Raw genomic sequence first — 15,127 nt, 5'->3', positions numbered from 1 at the left:
GAGTGACAGTGCATAGGCCCTTTTGCAGTGGGGTTGCTCTCTTCCATGGTAACTGGCTGAAGGGGGCAGGGTTTAATGGTCTGAAGGGGATGAGCTCATGGAGGTTTTCTTAAGGTTTCTTCTTTGCAGAAGAAAGTGCTGCACGAGATGTGAAAAATTCACATCTGACTTATTGTATGAAGTGGGTTGACAAGCAAAAATTTCTTTTATTTGAAAGAAGCAGTGTAGTTTTCAGGAATTAATGAAGTAAGGGTAGATGTTAATGGGCAAGGAAATCCAAGTAGATTGGGCCGTTTATATCTATATTCTGTTTGCAGTAGAAGTTGCTACTTTGCACCCTGGAAAATAAATTGGTTCTGGGTTCTTTTTAAAGCAGATTTCAAGAAGAAAATCTGTATCAGAAAGGGAATCTGCTGAAAAAGGCTTAGGACTACAGTTTTGCATTGTTAGTGATGCATCTTTATATCTTCTGATTACAAGCTAGGAAATGGAAAAAATTTGAGGCTGCGCTGCAAGGCCTGGTTTTCCTGCGTTAGCATCTGTTGTATGTACATCAGTCTAAAGCAGGGCTTTATTTCTCTGCCCTGCAGATAGGTTGGTGGAGAAGATGGAGCCTCTTGCTGTTTTGTTCCTTGCTGAAAGTCTTTACTGTCATCTTGCCTACATGTTTTATTCAAAGCTATGCAAAGTTAAATGTATTGTGTATTCCATGCAAAGAGAACGCATTCCTAAGAGCATTCCTTTTTGTTGCTGCTGTTCTGTATTGGCAGTGGTGCAGCTTTGTAGACTAGTAATTTACAGGGAAAACTTAAGTCTTCACTAATTATTGTGGTTTTCAATAGGCAGCCTCCCCACAACAGAGGGACATGATGGAGCAGGCAGCTGCCCAGTTAGCGCAGGATAACTGTGAGCTGGCATGCTGCTTTATCCAGAAGACGGCTGTGGAGAAGGCAGGCCCTGAGATGGACAAGAGGCTCGCAACTGTAAGTATGGGACTGCTGTCTTTCTGAAGTCTTATGTGTGCTTACGTACATCCAGACTCGGTGTCTAAAATTCAGTGTGGTGTTTGGGTGTTTTCCCTAGGAATTCGAGCTCAGAAAACATGCTAGACAAGAGGGTCGTCGGTACTGTGATCCTGTTGTGTTAACTTACCAGGCTGAGCGAATGCCAGAACAAATCAGGTTAAAGGTGAGGATACTAACCAAGCCATCTTCCTGTCCTGCTCTTTTCCCCATCCTGATAATGAAAAGTGAATGGTGGTGCTTCAGCTGAGCAATCCTGTACATTGTTAGACTTGGCCAAGAGTGCAGCTGCTATTAGCTTGATTAGTAATGAAAACACGTGCATATGCTGCTCTAAAATGAGTGTTCATATGATTTCCCTCAGTTCCTTGAGAACAATTCAAATCCTGTCCTATGTTCTGTGCTGTTCCTGTCACTGAAAGATGACTAGTCTGTTCCATTGTCTTGCCTCCTCTATATGTTCTTCCCTGAAAGGGAATACCATGTGCTTTCTCCTGTGCATCAGACACATGAAGCCAATGTTCAGTTATTCCTGTTTCTGGGAATGTGAGTTGTAGTTGTATAGTAAAATCCTGTTGTTAGGTGGTGTGGCAGAAGAGGCAGGACCTCAATGCAGAGCCACGGAATCCTACTTTGTGATGACCAGACCGCTCTGTGAATGAGCAGCTACTCGTTACACAAACTGCCCTTGCTTCTTACTGCCACAGCAGTGGCATAACATGAGGTTGATGCCTATTCTTTTCATTGCAAAGGTTGGAGGTGTGGACCCAAAACAGCTGGCTGTTTATGAAGAGTTTGCACGCAATGTCCCTGGCTTCTTGCCTACCAATGACTTAACTCAGCCCACAGGATTCTTGGCGCAGCCTATGAAGGTAGAGATTTCTGAATTAATCAGCTTGAGAGCACTATAGTCCTTCTGGTGAATGTTCAGAATTTGCGTCCTTAGATCGAAGATGCATAAGAATCAGGCATTTGTATTGCTTGGGAATAGTAATTGAAAGGTGCATTAGTTTTAATGTTGAACTAATGGCAACGTAAAACTTATATCCGGTCTTAGGGGATTGTAACCCAAACTGGGATGAGATTTGCAAGTTATGACTACTACATGTAGTTTTAGTACTAGTGAAGTATTTTATTCAAATGTTGGGTTATTTTTGTGGGAAGGTTGGAGGGTAAGCATGGATTTTGAGATAATGAACAGGTTTTTGTATGTGTACTTGGTCTTGAGGAATGCTAGCATTATTTACTAGTTATTTCCCCAGCTTAATTTGCTCATATTTGTGTATTTAAAATGCCAGCATAACTAACCACAGTGCTGTAGAGGCTGAAATTCTGGATGCTATAATTTCTGAAGCAGAAGAGCTGATCAGTATTTGAGTTTCACAAATGCAAACCTTGCAAAAGTCACTCATTCCTGCTTTCTCTTAAGCAGCAAGCTTGGGCCACAGATGATGTAGCACAAATCTATGACAAGTGTATGACAGAACTGGAGCAGCACCTGCAGTCCATTCCACACACCCTGGCCATGAATCCTCAAGCTCAAGCATTGCGCAGCCTCTTGGAGGCCGTGGTAGTGGCTCGTAACTCTCGTGATGCTATTGCTGCACTTGGACTGTTGCAGAAGGTGAGTGTTAACAACTCACCTAGAGTTTATTACTTATCTGGCTTGTGGATTGTCTTGCTGGTAACTGTGTTTCTTCATGCATCCTTTGGAACCTGCTGTGAGCAGTACTGAACAACCACTGTCTTTGGGAATTCAGTAAATAAAGTTGGAAGAGGGCTGTGGTGTCTGCTTGGTACACACGGTGGCCAGGATGCTGGGAGAAGAAGCAGAAACAGAATCTTGGGGCATAAGGGAGTTTTGTTCAGAGGTGGCAAGTAGAGTGCTGTTGCAGTCCAGAATAGTCTTTGATTTCAGGATGATTTGGAGGCTAAGAGCATTTGAACTGCCCTTGTAGGTGGACAGTATTCATCTCAGTACTCGATCTGTTGTGGCACACTTGAGGAATTAATTTTGCAGTAACTGATAAATGAGTATGTATGGTGAGGTTGGCCCTGGCCAACGGCCAGGCATTCATCTAGCTGCTTTCTCATTCTGCTTTCATGCAGGACAGGGAAAGAACAGAGAGGGAAGGCAGGATGATTTGTTCATGCAGGTTATGACAGTTTAGGAGGGAAAGCAAAAGCTGTGTGCGCATTCAAAACAAAGCAAACAAAAGTCATTGCTTCCTGTCAGCGGGCAGATGTCTTGCCACTCTTCAGACAGCAGGGCTGTAGCGCATGTAACATTTTCTTGGGAAGGCAAACATCAGAACCATGAATGCCCCCCTTGTCCTACTTTTCTTGAGCTTTAATTGATGAGCATTATGTCACGCAGTATGGAATATCCATCTATTCAGTTCGGGTCAGCTGTCCTGGCTGTGTTCCTTCCCAGCCTCTTGCCCATCCCTAGCCTACTGGCTGGAGGGAGAGGCAGAGTAGGATAGAGAGAGCCTTGATGTTCAGCAACTGGCAGATCACTGAAGTGTTGTCAGCATTGTCAGGGCACAAACCCAAAGCACAGCACCATATAAAGAAAATTAACTCCATCCCAGCCAGAACTAGCAGACTTTACCTGATAGTGAGCATCACAACGAGCTCTGCAAGCTGAGCTGGTGTCTGTGCCCGTGCAGAGCACAGTGACTGGTGTAGAGAAAAATCTGTTTGAATATGGTGGAAGGATACTGAGCTGTCTGTATGAAGATGCAAACAGTGGCAAAACAAAAGTAACTAAAACCTGGAAGGAGACTCTTTATTCTCTACTTACTAATAGTGGTTGTACATATTAAAGGACCTAGTCCTGACTAGTACATAACCAGGTAAATTGTGCTCCCCCTTTAAGACTGAGCTTCCATTTGCCAGACTAGCAGAGGCGCATCTCTGAGTGCTGCAGCTTTGTCTAAAGAACCGGATAAGGTGACTGCTGGCAGGTTCTGTAAATTTTCTTTCTTGTAGTTTTTCATGAGCATTTCATATGCAGAATTGCTTGGGAGAAGGCTTTAACTTACAGAAGCTGCAGCACAAACTGATGTGGTCTTTCATACAGTTCAGTGCCTATGTAAGGCCATTGGGGCACAGAGAGAGCGTAGGTTTGTGTGTGGTAGGAAAACTGTGTGCAGTGACCGTGTAGATGCTCCAGTAGATGGTAGAATCTCCCTGTGCCTTATCAGGGGGTCAGTGTGATGACTCAGTTGGTTTTTGCGTGTCTGCTGAGTCTTCTGTTAATAACTCTTGCTGATGGAATTTGCAGAAGATTTGGAAGAGGACTTTTTTTTTCCTCTGCTAACAGGTTGCATCTATTCTAGGCTGTAGAGGGCTTACTGGATGCCACCAGTGGGGCAGACGCTGACCTCCTGCTTCGCTATCGTGAGTGTCATCTGCTTGTGCTGAAGGCTCTGCAGGACGGCCGTGCATATGGATCTCCATGGTGTAATAAACAAATTACTAGGTCAGTTATGAGACAACAGCACCACCAATGTAGCTTTTGTAATCTTTTGAGAGTTACTGTGTTTTTCTGAATCACTTGCCTATTAATATTTCACATTGCTGCAATTTAGACAGAAAAAAAATTAGGTTTTTTGTCAAAAGTAATTTCATCTCCTGATAGTGCAGCTTTATCCTAGACCGTGATAGGGATCGAATGGAATTAAGTGCTCAGGATGCTCTGTGTTTTTCTATTCATTTTATAGAGAATATCTCTATGTGCTGTTACAGACTGTGACCTGGCATACACCTGCAGCAGAAGCATTCATGCTTTCAGCTAGGTAGATGTGTCACTTTGCTCTCAGAAGGGAGGCTTCTTATGCTGAATAAACTTGAAACTTTTGAGGGCTGTTGTGCCCAGGTGTGCAGGGCAAAAATGTGCGTGAGGCTGATAACTATTCCAAACTCAAACATTATCTTAGAGAATGCTCTGAAAGAGGCTTGTTTTGGAGCTGAGTAATGAATCACAGCAGATGGCACAGTTTTAGAAGTATTAGTTTTGAGTTTCTTTGTGTAAACTGATTTTTAAGTACACTTTGTAAAATAAATCCACTTCTTCAGGTGCCTGATTGAATGTAGAGATGAGTACAAGTACAATGTGGAAGCTGTGGAGCTGCTAATCCGCAATCACCTCGTTAACATGCAGCAGTATGACCTTCACTTGGCTCAGGTAAAGGCATACGGCTCTTTTTCAGAAGAGTTGCGGTCAGTCCATTGTAAGATTTGTGGTTGAACTTCAGTTGCCTTTTTCATGTTGACAGTCAATGGAGAATGGATTGAATTACATGGCTGTGGCGTTTGCCATGCAGTTAGTGAAGATCCTGTTGGTGGATGAAAGAAGTGTCGCGCATGTAACCGAAGCAGATCTGTTTCACACCATTGAGACACTCATGAGGATTAATGCTCATTCCAGAGGAAACGCCCCAGAAGGGTGAGATTGAAATACAGGATTACTTCTCTCATGCTCATTTATGATTTGAATTTTGTATGTGTGATGTCTCATATCATTCAATCATACAGCTTTAACCTTTCTCGAGGGCTGCAGTCCTATGTTAGTTTAAACTCACTCAAATGTAATTGTGCTGATTTTTCACAATAGAGGCAGCTGCAGCATCATGTCAAACTGAACGCTTGAGCAGGAAAGTCTTCTATGCACTGTACTCCAAAATTCCACGGTACTGCAAGAAGCTAGCTTGAATTCCTCCTTTATCTCAAATTTAGGGAGTACTCTTACTTATCTAAATCTGAGATATGTAGATGTTAATATGTTAATTTCTTACAAGCAATTCATCAAATCAGACAATCCTTTCTGTTTCTTTAGATGATTTTCTTTGAGTCCATGAAGCAGTCATCCATTCATCTCACATGGCTTGTGTGGCTACCAGGAGATAATTAGGCAGCAAATATTGCTACAGCATCTGGAAATGTGGGACTTGCAGGCCTCTGTTACTAAGGTGGAAGCAGTTGCTGCTATGTCTGAGAAGGACGTGGATTGGAGCTTAGAGAACTCTGGTTTGCTCAGCCAGCAGCTGGCTGGTGGGGGTGGCAGTGGCTGCTACTACCAACGCAACCTGCTAGTGCGAGGTCCTAAAACAGAAGTCCTTTTGTCTACAGTTGGTGTGGGTAGACTGTCTGTGCTGTATAACTTGCCTTTTACTGCAGCAAAATTTAGTGCCCGAGTCACGCCATTTAGCACTGACATCTCACCATTTCAGTGTTTTAGGGCTTCCAAAGTCTGCAGAATTGAATTTCTTTCTAGTACTTCTGGTGTTTTTTTGCACTGCCACATCATTAGGAGGGGAACTTCAAAGCTAGTATGACTTCTGTGTTGTTTCTTTCATTATAAATGTATCTGTTTTCTTGGCTGACTTCTGCTATTCCAGTGAGGAGTGGGAAATACGAAGATTTAGTATAAGAAGTAATTTGCTTTCTTTCAACTGTATTTGACTGAGCTCCCAGTAAATGTACCTTCTAGGGGAGGAGAAATTTTAACCCCGTTCTTGCTCTCATCTGTGCATTAGATTACCCCAGCTGATGGAAGTGGTCCGATCAAACTACGAAGCAATGATAGACCGTGCTCATGGAGGTCCCAATTTCATGATGCATTCAGGAATTTCCCAAGCCTCAGAGTATGATGATCCGCCAGGTCTGAGGGAGAAGGCGGAATACCTGCTGAGGGAGTGGGTGAACCTCTACCATTCAGCTGCAGCGGGCCGTGACAGTACCAAAGCATTCTCTGCGTTTGTTGGACAGGTAGAGCTTTTGGAAAGAAAGGTGCTTTTGATTCAACATAAGTAGGGTGTGATGCCCTCCATTTTAAAGTAGTGTTATAACTCATGCTAGGCATACTTTTGAAACTTTCAGGTGTATGGCAGTTGACTATCAAAGTTTTGTCTGTTTTTGATGGGAATGTTCTGCAGAACCCCCTAGCCTTCACTCAGTTAGTTCTTCAGATACTGCAGCAAAAAGCTGTCATTTCAGACCAGGAGTTTTGGGGATAAGTCTGGTGGGTGAAGAACTGATCAGAGATAGATATTGGGAATAGTTGTGAAACTATTGAATGAAGCATAATTAATGTTACTCCTTACAGGCAACAGTGAAAGCTCTGACAGCCTACAGAAAGGAATTTCTTGTAGATAGAGATGCAGGTGAATTGTTACAGACTATGTGAACGAGGAAATCCTTTTTCTATCTGGAACTATTAGAGTGAGGGGAAAACTTGAAGCTAAAGTTGTACCTAAATTTGAGCAGCTGCCAACAGTTCCCTCTTTTGCAGTTTACTAGGTGTGATGAACCTCTGCCTTCCAGGTGTGACTGAGAAGGGAGACACTGTTAGTTACCCAACATGTGGTAACAAACTCCCTGCAGCCATCTTCCCAAAGCAATGTTCCTAGCAGCTCCGTGACTGCAGCTGCGAGAAAGCCCCTGACTTAGTTAACATACTTTGTGTTCTCTTTAAATTTTTGTGTTAACACCACAGAAAGGCTGCAGATTTTGCAGCTGTCAGCCAGAAGAAGTTCAAGCTACAAAATATGCATAAAGATCTCAATTGATGCAGTGATTTTCCTGTGACTTTAGTGTCCTCATGTACTCGCTTGTAGCCACCTTTGTGTTGGTCTGATTTCCACTGCAAATCTTTTTTTTTTTTTTTAAATTTTTTTAATCAATCTGGTGTTGAACTCGCTTTTTAAAAGAAATTTTACCTCTTCACATGGCCTCACTCTTCTTCTATCTTAAAGGATACTTACTTGTAAAGCATACTTCAGTAGAGTGTACTCATAATGCTTAATGCACTTTTATCCTGTTTCAATCTTTTATCACGCTTGTTTGCTTACCTTTTGTACATATTTGATCAGATTTGAAATAGCAATTTAAATGTATCAAAGAGCAGTGTTTGTAATTTTTTCCTTAAAGACTTTAGCTATGGGTTTAAAAGGAGTATTTTGTGATAACTGCATTAAACCAGGTTTTATTACTGGACTTGTATGAACATAATTTTGGGTGCTTAAATTAAGTGTTGCTTCCTTCACGTTAGTCTTCAGGATGAGAAGGGATGTAGAACTTTAAATGCAGATACATGAATTCCTGGTTTTTTTAAATGCTCGTATGCTTGGGTTAGGCTTCTGAAGGCCTGACAGACAGAGCTGCTGCCGCCTCTTGCTGTCCTTCATGGAAGGCCGAGTGCTGGTTGCAGAACTGATACTGAAACAGCACTGACTGAAACTGAATACTGAAATGTAGCTGTGCTGATTGTTGAAAAGAATTGGGATCAAAAAGACTCTTATTTGGGAGTAAATCTCTTCCCTAAAATTCTGTTGCCACCCTCAAGTTGCGCTGAAAATATTCATCTTGGCGAAATGTAGCAGAGATAGGTTGCTACCCATCTTTCTTGGGAGTGTGGTGAACGTTAATTGTGCCGGGCAAGGTGGGTGCTATCTAAAGTGTGTGGTGGTTTAAGTAAGTTGTAATATGAACTTTCTGTCGTTATGGTTCTGAAGATTTTTCCTTTCCTGGACAGATGCACCAGCAAGGAATCCTGAAAACGGATGACCTGATCACCCGCTTTTTCCGTCTTTGCACTGAAATGTGTGTTGAAATCAGCTATCGCGCTCAGGCTGAGCAACAGCATAATCCTGCTGCCAATCCCACTATGATTCGAGCCAAGTGCTACCACAATCTGGATGCCTTTGTGCGACTTATTGCACTGCTAGTGAAGCATTCTGGAGAGGCAACCAACACAGTTACAAAGATCAACCTGCTGAATAAGGTTGGGAACCCTTTTTGTACTCATTGTACTCATGGGGACTATAAGGGGTTAGTCAATGAAATGATAAACTGTTGAGGGGAGCATCAGGATACCAGGTGACTTTCTTGTTCATAAAACTTGCATAGCAAGCAAACCTGAAACTCACCTGTGTCTTGAAATGAAAGAATCAGCTGCTGCTCTTCTGAGGCATTAAACTGTGGTTTAAGGTTGGTGATTCCTGAGTATCTCTTAATTCTAAGAGGGCCTTGCTGTACTCTTAGTTTACATCTGGATTGTGTTAGATAGTCAAAACCTTCCAACTCTGTCCAGTCAGTCATTGTCACTGTGGTCCATGGGCAAGGGGGGCAAAGTATACTGGTTGAGAGTTGCTGATATAGATTGTAATAGCAATTTACTTAACACTTCCAATAACTAGAAATTTGGATTCTTGCTGGAATCTACCAGTGGTTTATTTGTTTAATTGAAGTATTATCTGTAAGCTGTCTTGCAAAGTAATTCTTGCTGTCACCACTGAAACATATCGATCTCTTTAGGTTCTTGGTATTGTGGTGGGTGTTCTTCTGCAAGACCATGATGTTCGGCAAAGTGAGTTTCAGCAGCTCCCTTACCATCGCATTTTCATCATGTTACTGTTGGAATTAAATGCTCCTGAGCATGTGCTGGAGACCATCAACTTCCAGACACTCACAGCTTTCTGGTATGTATTTGAGATTGGCCACAGGGCTCATCCTTTCCTCATAGGGTTAAGATTTTTCATCTAAAGGCTACCTGAGTGTTCCTTTTGGTGGCTTAACCACACTTGGAATAACTGGTTCTCTTGTAGACTATCCACTTGCTTGTTTTAAGGAAGATGACTGGTAAACCCCAAGACGCTAAAATGCCTTGCTTTTAGGGCTGTGTATGTTTTCCCTCAATGTTATGAAATGCAATCTTATTGCTGTGCACTTCTAACCTGCTCTAACTTTTCTTTCAGTAACACATTTCACATCCTGAGGCCTACAAAAGCTCCAGGTTTTGTTTATGCCTGGCTGGAACTGATCTCCCATCGGATATTTATTGCAAGAATGCTGGCACATACACCACAGCAGAAGGTGTGGCTGCAGTTTCTCTCTTCTGAATTAAAAAGCCCACACAGATGCTTATCTGGTGTGGTACTGTTTCACATCTCTTGAAGTGCAATAGTGGCATGGCTGTGTGGTTTTTGTTGTCTTCTATATTCACAGTAACCTAACTGCATGGAGAAGAGTCTGTGTCAGTAAACTGTTGAATAGAGGGTGAATTTAATTTAATAAATGTGTTTATCAAAGTCTGGAAGAGCTGTAGTCCTCACCAAATACTGCCAGCTCAGTTCGGCACGTTGAATGTTCTGGAGATCTCCATAGCACATGATGTGCAGCTAATGCCCTTGTAATGAGCTGTGCTGCGCTCGCTGCTAGAGCTAGCAGTAGGGCAAAGTTTAGATCCAGGTTTATATGAAGACCAATCTAATTGTAGTTTTGAACTTAAGCTAACTGCTTATCATTGCAGTTATCAAAACTGGTTGTTTTTTTCTTGACAGGGTTGGCCTATGTATGCCCAGTTACTGATCGATCTTTTCAAGTACTTGGCTCCTTTCCTTAGAAATGTGGAACTCACCAAACCTATGCAAATTCTTTACAAGGTAAAAAAATGTCAGCTAACAGATGCTAATTCCAGACGAAGCTGTGTTCTGGTAGCAAAATAGTATTTACTGTTCTTTTGTAAGCTATTTTTTAGAGTTAAATGCAAATCTCTTGTGGGGCAGAAAGAGGCTACCTCCCCCGATTAATTTCTTCCAATTTCTGTTAACTACGTGGCATAGAAGGATGGCTCTGCAAGCTCTTGGGCAGTTTCAACAGTTATGCACCTCTTTTATAGTACATCTTCTTTCACAGGGCACTCTGCGTGTGTTGCTGGTCTTGTTGCATGATTTCCCAGAATTTCTTTGTGACTACCACTATGGGTTCTGTGATGTGATCCCACCTAACTGTATTCAGCTAAGGAATCTGATCCTGAGTGCCTTTCCACGGAACATGAGGCTTCCAGACCCTTTCACCCCCAATCTAAAGGTAGGACCTATTTCCATGAGTTTGATACCGGGAAGCTTGCTTGCCTGCAAGGTCCATGCAGTTCCAACCTGAAAGGACAGGCTGTTGAGACTTGTGTTACATGAGAACTGCATTGAGAACCTGGCTTTTGCCTGGAAGACCAGAGGGCTTTTCTTCTTCCAAAGGGAGACTGACTTGATGGAGTCCCTAGATCACACAGTGTTGGAGCAAAGGCATCTTTGGTGGCTGAATTCCCGTACAGCCTTTACCCTTGTATCTTTTATTCTCTACTGTCAGTTCTTCAAGAGTCATCTGAGAGGTTTGCATATTAGAGACCAAGTTTCTTCTGAAATCTGCAAAGGTCCACTGTTTAGTTTTCACTGCTGATATGAAAAAGCGATCAACAGCAGTAGTTGTATTACTTGTATCTGTAATATCACATAGAGATCTGCTCTGCAGTTTGTTCCTTTAGAGATTGCTGTGGTGTAGCTGACTGGGCTTTCTCTCAACAGGTGGACATGTTAAGTGAGATTAACATCGCTCCACGAATACTCACGAATTTCACTGGAGTGATGCCACCTCCCTTCAAGAAAGACTTGGATTCCTATCTCAAAACCCGTTCTCCAGTCACTTTTTTGTCTGACTTGCGCAGCAACCTACAAGTGAGTGGCTGGTTTCTTGGATGCTACATTTAAACAATGTGGGACAAATTATCTTGCTGAATCACTCCCCTTTCTTGCAAGAATTTTATCAGTGTGTAGCAAGTGTGTGTTCCAAGCAGTAGAAAAGCCTATGAAAACGCATGCTTCTCTGAATAATTCTTTTACTACTGCATAGCAGGATGTTTAAGTGTGTGTTAAGTAGTTTCAGCCAAGTGGAATTTAAGGAAAGATGCATGTTGACTTGAACAACCCTAAGATGATCTAATGTAAAAGCAGGTGGTTGTATCTACATAAACTGCCAAATGCTTGTAGTGAAAATGCAAGGTTATCTAAAACTTTGACTCTTTAGCTTGTGTGTTTCTAATGCGCAAACTTGGAAATCTTCAGTGAAGAGCGTAGTCAGAGCTGATTGCATTGAGCGTGCATTTTTAGTCTTCAGCCACTGACTGATTAAGAGTCTTGTGAATTCCATCACAGGACTCCGAGCACTTTTACCTAGACATTGCCTGAGGTTCAGTGAGTTTTACTGAACTCTGTTGAGGTTTTTTTAGAACCTGATTAAATTTTTACTCCAAATGGTTTCATTGTTATAGAAATCTGTGGATCTGTATGCTTATGCTTTAGGGGTATAAAAGGCAAATAAGCTAAGACCAGATTCAGAATTGTTAGCCAACATCATTTTATATATCGTACGGCTTGGCTTGCAGCAGACTTCGGGGCTGAAGTTCGCTTTCCTCAGCCAAGTGCTTGGACTGAAGGTTCGCATGGATAGTGTGCATTTCAGCCAGCCTCTGGCACTGCTGGGGAAGTCAGAGGGACTTTACCTGACTTTTCGTTAAGTAGGGAGTACAAAATTGTCTGTTGGGTCTGTCAACACTTTGATGCTTTTAAAAAAATAAATATATATATATAGCTGCTGTAGTACAAAAGGATAAATGCCAGATTGTATTTGTGTCTGAGTGTGTTGTCTTCTGTAAAATCAGGAAGATACTTGGATGCTGTTGTTGTACATCCTGTACCTTTTGCTTGCTGCAGGAATATAGGATGTTAATGCTTTTCATATCTTTGCTATTAGGTATCAAATGAACCTGGCAACCGCTACAACATCCAGCTGATTAATGCACTGGTGCTCTACGTAGGTACTCAAGCTATTGCGCACATTCACAACAAAGGCAGCACACCCTCTATGAGCACCATTACCCACTCAGCTCACATGGACATCTTCCAGAATTTGGCAGTAGACCTGGACACTGAAGGTGAGCTGGAAACACTTCAAGCGATGTCAGGTTTGGCAGCAGATTGCCTATTTGAGCTATGGAAATACAGATTATTTCATGTAGCTGCTAGTGAATTCACAGTAAGTAATGCTACGTTCGAATATTTAACTGAGTACAGAAGCAATGTTAAAACCAAACGTTCAAGGTATTCCAGGGAATGAGAAATAAGTTCAGTGAAGAGGAACTGAATTCTTGCTGCCCCATCAGCTTGCGTTGATAAGGCTTTTTCATATCTTCAGTTGGTATTGTTTCTTGCACCTTCATAAGGCAGGCTCACAAATCTGAGTCTTAACCAATAGTAGTTGCTGCTTTATTCCTTTTTGTGTGTGTGTAAGGGAAACCATAGGTACTCATTGTTCCTATTCTGTAGGCCGGTACCTGTTCTTGAATGCAATTGCCAATCAGCTGCGCTACCCCAACAGTCACACCCACTACTTCAGTTGCACCATGCTGTACCTCTTCGCAGAGGCCAACACCGAGGCCATCCAGGAGCAGATCACGAGGTGAGAGGGAAGGCATTGAACTTGCCAGCATTCAGCTTTTCATTTTCCTTCCATACATATTTTGCATATTTGAGCTCTAACTAGTTTTACTTCTGGATTTCAGGGTTCTCTTGGAACGACTTATTGTAAATAGGCCTCATCCCTGGGGTCTCCTTATCACTTTCATTGAGCTGATAAAAAATCCAGCGTTTAAGTTCTGGAACCATGAGTTTGTTCACTGCGCTCCAGAAATTGAGAAGTGAGTATAACTTACCGATGAAATCACTAAAACAATATATCTAAAGCGAGAGCTGAGATGCACCTTGAGTTTTTGGTGCTTTGTAGTGGAAGCACTGCTCGCTGCCACAAACACACCTAATGCTGCTTTGCTTCTGTGTTCAGGTTGTTCCAGTCAGTTGCACAGTGCTGCATGGGGCAGAAGCAGGCCCAGCAAGTAATGGAAGGGACTGGTGCCAGTTAGGTCAGCTGCATCGTGTGCTGTCAGCGTGCCAGCCTGGAGGTCCCTGTCCCACCGACTGACAGAAGACTTTGTAAGGCTCCTCCTGACCTTCCCAGCCCCCTCGATTGGGTAGATGCAACAGACCCTGGGTGAAAGTCCATGTGGGCACGTTCCAAAGTTTGAAGCAGATTTTTGACTTTTGGCCAAAATTCAGAAGATGCTGTGAATATCATTTTGAAACTAGTGTAAATACAAGGAACAGAAACATTTGTCTCAACTTTTGGGTTTGTGCAAGTTACATAAAAGGCAGGTGGGTAACTGGTGCCTGTCCAGCTTGTAATAAAGGGGCAGCTGCTGATGCCAAGCACTTGTCTGGGGCACACCTCCTTGTACTGACATTCCCAGACTCCCAAAGAATATTGAAAAGCCAGTTATAATACTGTGTAACTTATTTTTCTTTATGTGGATGGGGGACCTTTAAATCACTAAGTTGTTTTACATAAAAAAAAACCAAGGTGGATGTGTTTGGAATATGGGAATACAGTGGAGTAGGGGAAGGATGAGGGAGGGGTTATGGTTCAGTGTTGCTTTCCCCCACCCTCATCAAATCCTGACAGACAGCAAGTGGAGTGGCAGCCAGTGAACGCCTCCTTTCTGTTGGAGAAGACACACCTCAGGCCCTTGGGAGAGGGTCAGCTGGTTTTTAGGAAAGAAACCAGAGACCAGGCCTATATATTTTTTTTTTTGACACTTGTAAATTTTGGAAGGTGGGGGAAAAACAGAGACCTTTTCCCTCCACCCTGTGACCACACAGTATAAGTTTGTAAAAAAAAAAATAATTAAAAAAAAACCAAACAAAAGAAAAAATTAAAACCCAAAGGACCAATACAGCCCATTTTGTAAGGATTTTGAATGTTTTGTAAAGTATTGGTCCATGTGTTGTATTTTGTAGCCTTTCTAGTTCTTGGGCTTTAGTTCTCCCACTTCTTGTATGTATGCATACTGTAGTTACACATTAAAGTCATGACCTGCAGCACGTGCCACTGTGCTTATTCTCTCCAGTTCCATCTTGCCTGGCCAGCTGATGTCTTTCAAAGTCTGTTCCACCCATCCAAAATGCATTTTCCAGGGTGCTTTGGGCACTGCCTGTTGAGAGCAACTGAGCCTGTTCTCTAGCTTGAGGTCAGTGGGGAGAGTTGTTACAGGCCTTGCTTTGATACACAAAAGGAAAGTTGGGGGAGAGGTATCTTGGTTGCAAGTTAATGAGGGGAGTTTGTCTCTGACAAAGCTGACACAGAGCAGAGTCATTTTGGATGCCCCGATGCTGCCCTCAGGGCGCTAGCAGACAGGGGTGGCCAGCGCGCACACT

The 15,127-nt window shown here is 42.6% G+C and overlaps 1 protein-coding gene across 10 annotated transcripts in view; it reads left to right on the top strand.

The window, feature by feature from the left end:
• CNOT1 (CCR4-NOT transcription complex subunit 1) overlaps nucleotides 1-14,791 on the top strand; it is a 54,278-nt gene extending 39,487 nt beyond the window's left edge. For 4 of the 10 annotated variants that reach the window (XM_069868198.1, XM_069868196.1, XM_069868197.1 and 1 more), the window contains exons 32-49: nucleotides 843-983; nucleotides 1,084-1,188; nucleotides 1,775-1,894; nucleotides 2,452-2,646; nucleotides 4,367-4,509; nucleotides 5,106-5,214; nucleotides 5,306-5,475; nucleotides 6,566-6,818; nucleotides 8,563-8,811; nucleotides 9,345-9,508; nucleotides 9,785-9,902; nucleotides 10,370-10,471; nucleotides 10,725-10,898; nucleotides 11,390-11,539; nucleotides 12,615-12,795; nucleotides 13,187-13,319; nucleotides 13,423-13,557; nucleotides 13,701-14,791. In XM_069868198.1, the coding sequence (XP_069724299.1) occupies nucleotides 843-983; nucleotides 1,084-1,188; nucleotides 1,775-1,894; nucleotides 2,452-2,646; nucleotides 4,367-4,509; nucleotides 5,106-5,214; nucleotides 5,306-5,475; nucleotides 6,566-6,818; nucleotides 8,563-8,811; nucleotides 9,345-9,508; nucleotides 9,785-9,902; nucleotides 10,370-10,471; nucleotides 10,725-10,898; nucleotides 11,390-11,539; nucleotides 12,615-12,795; nucleotides 13,187-13,319; nucleotides 13,423-13,557; nucleotides 13,701-13,779 (2,721 nt within the window). In that variant the 3' untranslated portion in view covers nucleotides 13,780-14,791. The remainder of the gene's footprint in view (nucleotides 1-842; nucleotides 984-1,083; nucleotides 1,189-1,774; nucleotides 1,895-2,451; nucleotides 2,647-4,366; nucleotides 4,510-5,105; nucleotides 5,215-5,305; nucleotides 5,476-6,565; nucleotides 6,819-8,562; nucleotides 8,812-9,344; nucleotides 9,509-9,784; nucleotides 9,903-10,369; nucleotides 10,472-10,724; nucleotides 10,899-11,389; nucleotides 11,540-12,614; nucleotides 12,796-13,186; nucleotides 13,320-13,422; nucleotides 13,558-13,700) is intronic. The other 6 variants (XM_069868202.1, XM_069868203.1, XM_069868201.1 and 3 more) reach the window with 3 other exon arrangements.
• The last annotated feature ends 336 nt before the right edge of the window (nucleotides 14,792-15,127 follow it).

The sequence above is a fragment of the Phaenicophaeus curvirostris genome, chromosome 14 (genome assembly GCF_032191515.1).
Source record: "Phaenicophaeus curvirostris isolate KB17595 chromosome 14, BPBGC_Pcur_1.0, whole genome shotgun sequence".
Lineage (NCBI taxonomy): Eukaryota > Metazoa > Chordata > Aves > Cuculiformes > Cuculidae > Phaenicophaeus > Phaenicophaeus curvirostris.
The sequence above is the reverse complement of the archived record's forward strand: the minus strand, read 5'-3'. Positions and strand labels throughout refer to the sequence as shown.